General features: G+C 47.9%; 1 protein-coding gene across 1 annotated transcript; it reads left to right on the top strand.

The window, feature by feature from the left end:
- The first annotated feature begins 457 nt into the window (after nt 1-457).
- Nucleotides 458-2,631, top strand: LOC103597316 (chromosome unknown open reading frame, human C15orf53). Its single transcript, XM_008581144.1, is given in 3 exon segments — nt 458-573; nt 2,137-2,283; nt 2,505-2,631. Coding segments are annotated over 3 exon segments (390 nt in total).
- Nucleotides 2,632-5,313: the final 2,682 nt, after the last annotated feature.

The following is a 5,313-nucleotide window of genomic DNA, read 5'->3' as shown; positions in this document are numbered from 1 at the left end:
CTCTATTTTGAGTTTGGCCCGGAGCAGAGAGCCTGAGTTGTGTTGGCCAAATGCCAGCCTGTGCATGTCAGACTGGGCCGATGACTTCCTTTCTGGTTTATCCCTCACCTCTCATGCCATGGCTCTGGGAAGTGTGACACTCAGCAGGATGACTCGTGGCCAAGATGCCCACCAATCCAGGGAGGCCTGGGACTGGAAGCAACGTGGGGGCAGGATCATGGCCGAGCCCATCAGAAGGCTGCCCCTCCTGGAGCTCTGCTGAGGGCTGCGGCCTCCCAGCTGACAGCTAACCACTGTGCTGACTCACCATCTTTGTGGTTGAGAAAAAAACAGCAAGCCGGTGGCTCTCATGAGCCCTGGAGCTGCACAATGTAGCCCAGGGAGCCTGGGCCGGAAGGAGCTTCAGTTTGTGAGAAACCAACCTTTCTCTACCCTCTCCCCATCTCTCTTTTATGATATGGAGGTATAAAGGGCCCAAGAGGACTTGGGCATTTCCCTCTCTAGTCCCCTGGGGGACAGTGAAACCAGGTCAGAAAACATGGTAGAGGGCAGGGGCAGCATCTGTGTACAGGGGCCTCCTGGGATGCTGCGATTCCCACCTTGTTCTTGTTTCTCTCTCTGCTACGGCTGAACCTGGATCAAGCAGGGTCCCTGACTCAGTCTCCTGGTGAACTTAGCCCCTGCTTCCCAGGGAACTGGAGTGATCCGTCCAGAGACCTGCAGTAATTCCAGCCCAGAGCTGCAGCCTGCATCACTCAGGGGTGAAGGTTGAGGAGTCAAAGAGGTTCAAGGGCAGGTGGGGTTTATAATCCACACTGTATTTTATATAAATGGAGCTGCCTGGACTACTGCAAAGGAGCCCTAAGTCAGATGTCCCAGTGTGTGGCACCCCCTCACCCTCCCAAAGCCCCTGATACTGACAAATCAGTGCCTAGCACTGTACCTGGCAGATTAAGATATAAATAAATACTTGTTGATATATAATGGTGTGGTAGGCAGAATAATGGCCCTCAAAAGATGTTCACATCCTAATCCCCAGAACCTGTGAATGTGGTAACTTACATGGCAAAAGGGATTTTGCAAGTGTGATTAACGTTAGTGACTTTGAGATTGAGAGGTTATCCTGGACTATCTGGACGGGCCCAATCTAATTCTTAAGAACAGAGAACCTTCCCTGGGGGCAGAGAGAGAAATGTGTCCATGGAAGAAGCTCAAAGAGATGGCAGTGAGGGAGGGATTTGACGCCCCGTCGCTGGTTCTGAGATTTATAGGGTTACGTGCAAGGACCAGAAAGAGAGTATGTAAGGGAATGTAAGGGTGGCCCCAGCTGCCTGTTGGCAAGGAAACAGGGACCTCAGTCCTACAACCCTATGGCCCTGCCAATGCCTGAATGAGCAAAGAAATAGTCCCCTAGAGCCTCCTCTAAGGAACACAGTCCTATCAACACCTTGAATTTAGTCCTGTGCACCCCATGGGACTGCTGGCCCACAGATCTAAGAGATAATAGATGTGTGTTTCAGATGCTAAAGTTATGGTAATTTGTTACAGCAGCAATAGAAAACTAATACAAATGGCTAGAAAATGAAATATATTTTATAAGTGAGCATGATTTTCTCACCTCTGGTGTCCCTGCTTTCCTTGGTGTCCCTTCTCCTTGGTGGAGAAGTCCTTTTTCGTGGTTGGCTGTGTGCTGGTGGTGGGGAGGGCGTCCTTCCTTCCGGTCCCATGTGCTTCCTGGCACCTCTGGGTTTTGTCCTCTGATGGTGTCTGCTGCTGGCATCACCACCCAGCCTGGCCCTGGCATAGGTGTTGCTGGAGGCCAGTCTTCTTAGGAAGCACACAGGGCTTCACCCCAGGCAGGTGGTATCCACCCATCCCCATTTACTAGTTACCAGTTCTGTGCAAGGAACTCGGAAAGTTTTATTTCATTTAATCCCCATAATAACTTTGGGAATTAGGCAATGCTATCTCCATATTACAGATAAGAAACCTGAGGGTCAGAGCGAGTATATATCTTATCCAAGGCCCCACATAAGAGATTGGGGATTAAAATCCAAGAGAAGGTGCTCCTCTTCTTTCATCCACATGTCCTCCTGGGGCCAGCAAATTGTCTCAAGTTCCCATTATTGTGTTCAGACCACACTGGGACCCAGGAAACTCACGGATCTCCTCCATTACAAAACTTGGCTTCAAGGGAAGCCCGGAAGTGGCTTCCAGCCTCTCTCAGCTGACCGAGCCCTGCCCTTTCGCTACTTCCTTCCTCCCCAGGACCGTGGCAGCCATGTCTGTGGGGGCTGCAGTCAGGAAACCCCACTGGGGGAGAGCATGCCAGTCTGTCCTTGGGTCCTCTGTGGGGCGTCCTACTCAGTTCCTTCCTCCCCACAGCCCCACGCCAGACAAGGCCTGAGGGTTGACAGTGGAGGTGGTGAGGGGGTCAGGGGAGAAGCTACACATTGCTTCTCATTAGTTCTTCTTTAAAACCTTCCTACCCCTCTCCTCTGCAGTCTGCTTATAACTCTCACTCCAGCAGGGGAGGTAAAGAAGCCCGTCCTGTCCACGTGTACTGCCATCTCTAGTGGCCACTATCTCGCAGCTGCTGTGGTGTCCTTTGCATCTACTGGTCTGGTCTAGCATGAGTGTCTTTGTTCTTAGCAGTTTTTGTGGGGTTGGTAGCAGAGGAAGAAAAAAGAACAGGTAATTTGATTACTCAAGTTCTTTGTGTGCTAAAATTAAAACCCGAGCACTGCTTACAAGTGGATGGTTGTCATGTTGTGACAACCAGGACGACAAGCAGGACTGCTTTCCCAGGGTGTCTGTCTTCTCAGACCTATCTGAGGGCTCAGCACTCTTCTTGTTCATGCAGGTTGGATTTACTTTGGCCTTGGCTTTCTCTGGGCCTCAGTTTCCCTATTCTAGGCCAGAAGGAATTTGTGGCATTAAAAAAAATCCAATCCTGACAGATCATTGATGCTTTCAGCCTGTAGCCTCCTTAAGGTTTATTGTGTAATCAGTTTTCTCAGGGTCCATGGGTGGCCTGTTGGGGATGGATGCATGAAACGTCTGGATTGGCTATTACAGGAGCCACCTCAGCTTTCTATGGAGATAAGTCCTAGTCTGATTTACACTCTGGGCCTGGAAAGTCCAATATCCAACTTGGAAGTGGAACTAGAAAGACTAAACAGAGCCCCTCAGGGTTCCTTCTGAGGTTACTCAGAAGAGGAGAACCAACCAGTTTTGGACTCGAGAGACCTGAGGTCAGTTATTTAGGGTTAGCCACCAACCCCTGACTTGGTTCCCTTCCACCAGGACCTCTGACAGGTTCCTCTTCGGGTAGTGAGGAAGTCATTTTTAGGTGATGTCAACATGGGCAAAATAGTGAGGCCCATCCATAGGCCACTGTGTCTTTTCTGAGACTCTGCAGAAAGTGGCTGCCGCTTCCAGCTTGGAGGGCCTTGGTGAGGACGGACCTTGCACATCTGCTAACGAGCCCTCCGCTACTGAGTGCTGACGGCACCCCTGACTCAGTGGCAGACTCTCTATGTGCTTCATCTCCTTTCATCCCACAGCAGCTCTGGAGGGAGATGCTGTCATTATCCCCAGGAGAGGAAGGTGGGATTGTTTGGGAATCAGCCTGGGGTCATGCAACAGCCAGAGTGCCGGGTTTTAGTCCTTAATCTCTTACGTGGTGGCCTTGGATGAGATGCATACTCGTTCTGAGCTTCAGGTTTCTTATCTGTAAGATGCAGATAATGTTACCAAATTCATAAAGTTATGAGGATTATGTAAAATAATATCTATCAAGTTCCTTACACAGAATAGGTGATTAATAAATGTTCTCTGCCCCCACCCTCTGAAATGCAGAGCAAAGCTTTGACAAGGTCCTTCCATAATTTTAGGGTAGGCAGAAGTTTCAGTCAAAAACAATTGGATGGAGCCCCTGCCAGTGCTGTCTAGAGCCTCTAAATCTCCTTCCTCACGAGAGAGTTCAAGCACATTGCCAGGGGCTCAGCTCTGCCAGGCAGCGGGCAACATGCCCACACCCGCTCCCCTCTCCTTTACCTTAGAGGGCAGCGCTCCAGCTGCCGAGGGTGGACAGGAGACTCTTTTGTCTTTCAACACTGTCTGACCTGTCTCTGGTCCTGCACATGTTTACTTACTGATTTTGTGGTTGTGGTTAATTTAGATTTTTGCTAAACTTTCAGTGAAATAATGTCTAATGGCATTCCTTTCAGTTTTCCACGTGCTGTTTTCCCCATAACTCCATTTTCTTCAGGGTGGTTTGGGCCTTCATTTTTCCACCACGAGGCCCTGATAGGCTTTCCCCCAGGGTCTAGCTTGCCTACCCCAGACTTCCTGCATGCCGAGCCTGACATCGTCAAGCTGATTCTACAGAGAGTGAAACTGCCACCTAGCGGCATGAAAAGGCTCAGGCCTTTCCATGAGATCTCCTGTTATTGGTAGCTAAAAAAAATTGTCGAGGGTTTTCTTTTAAACGAACTTAGAAGCTGTGATGTGAACCAGACCAAACAATGTATCTGCTTCAAATCCTTATTGTAAAGAGGTCGAATGTAAATGAATATTTTCAAAGCTAAGTGAATTGTGAAGCAAACAATGCTTAGGTTCTGTAATTATGAATATGCTAATTATCCTGATTTGATCATCACATATTGTACACAAGTATTGATATTCAGCTCTGTACTCCACAAACACGTACAATCATGTTTCAGTAAAACAAATAAGATTGACATGTACCACTTTGCCAAAGTTTAACATTAAATTTTTTTTTTTTTTTACTAACTTAAATCTAACTGAAGTCCCACAAAGATGAAAGAAACCAATTAACAAACCACCTACACCAAACAACCCAACAAAAAGTGGAATGGACATTTTCATTTATCCAACACAAATCCACTTAGTGCTGGGCTGGTTCTTGGGTGCTGGTTGGCACCCAAGTGTTTAGTGGGTGCCTGAACTGCTCATCCCAATATGATGTGGTCATTTAAAATTAGGTAAAAGAATGCAGTGGGAGACCACAAAGAGCCACTTCGTAGAGTAGTAAATTTGAATTGAGTTGTCAAGTAAGATTAGCTCTTGTCTGGCAGGAGGGAGAGAGGGCAGGAAGGAAATTCCACCTGAGTGAAGGAAGAGCTCATGCAAGGCCCACGGGAATGGAAGAAAACAAGCTCAGGTGTCTGAGAGGTGCAGTGTGGCTGACAAATGTCATTCTTTCTAAAGCCTCGTACAACTAATGCATTAATTAGCCACATATTTTATGTATTTATTGTCTATCTATATTATTCAAAGTAGATATAC

This window comes from Galeopterus variegatus, unplaced genomic scaffold, assembly GCF_000696425.1.
Source record: "Galeopterus variegatus unplaced genomic scaffold, G_variegatus-3.0.2 Scaffold90, whole genome shotgun sequence".
Lineage (NCBI taxonomy): Eukaryota > Metazoa > Chordata > Mammalia > Dermoptera > Cynocephalidae > Galeopterus > Galeopterus variegatus.
Note: the sequence above shows the minus strand (reverse complement) of the source record. Positions and strands in the feature narration are given on the sequence as shown.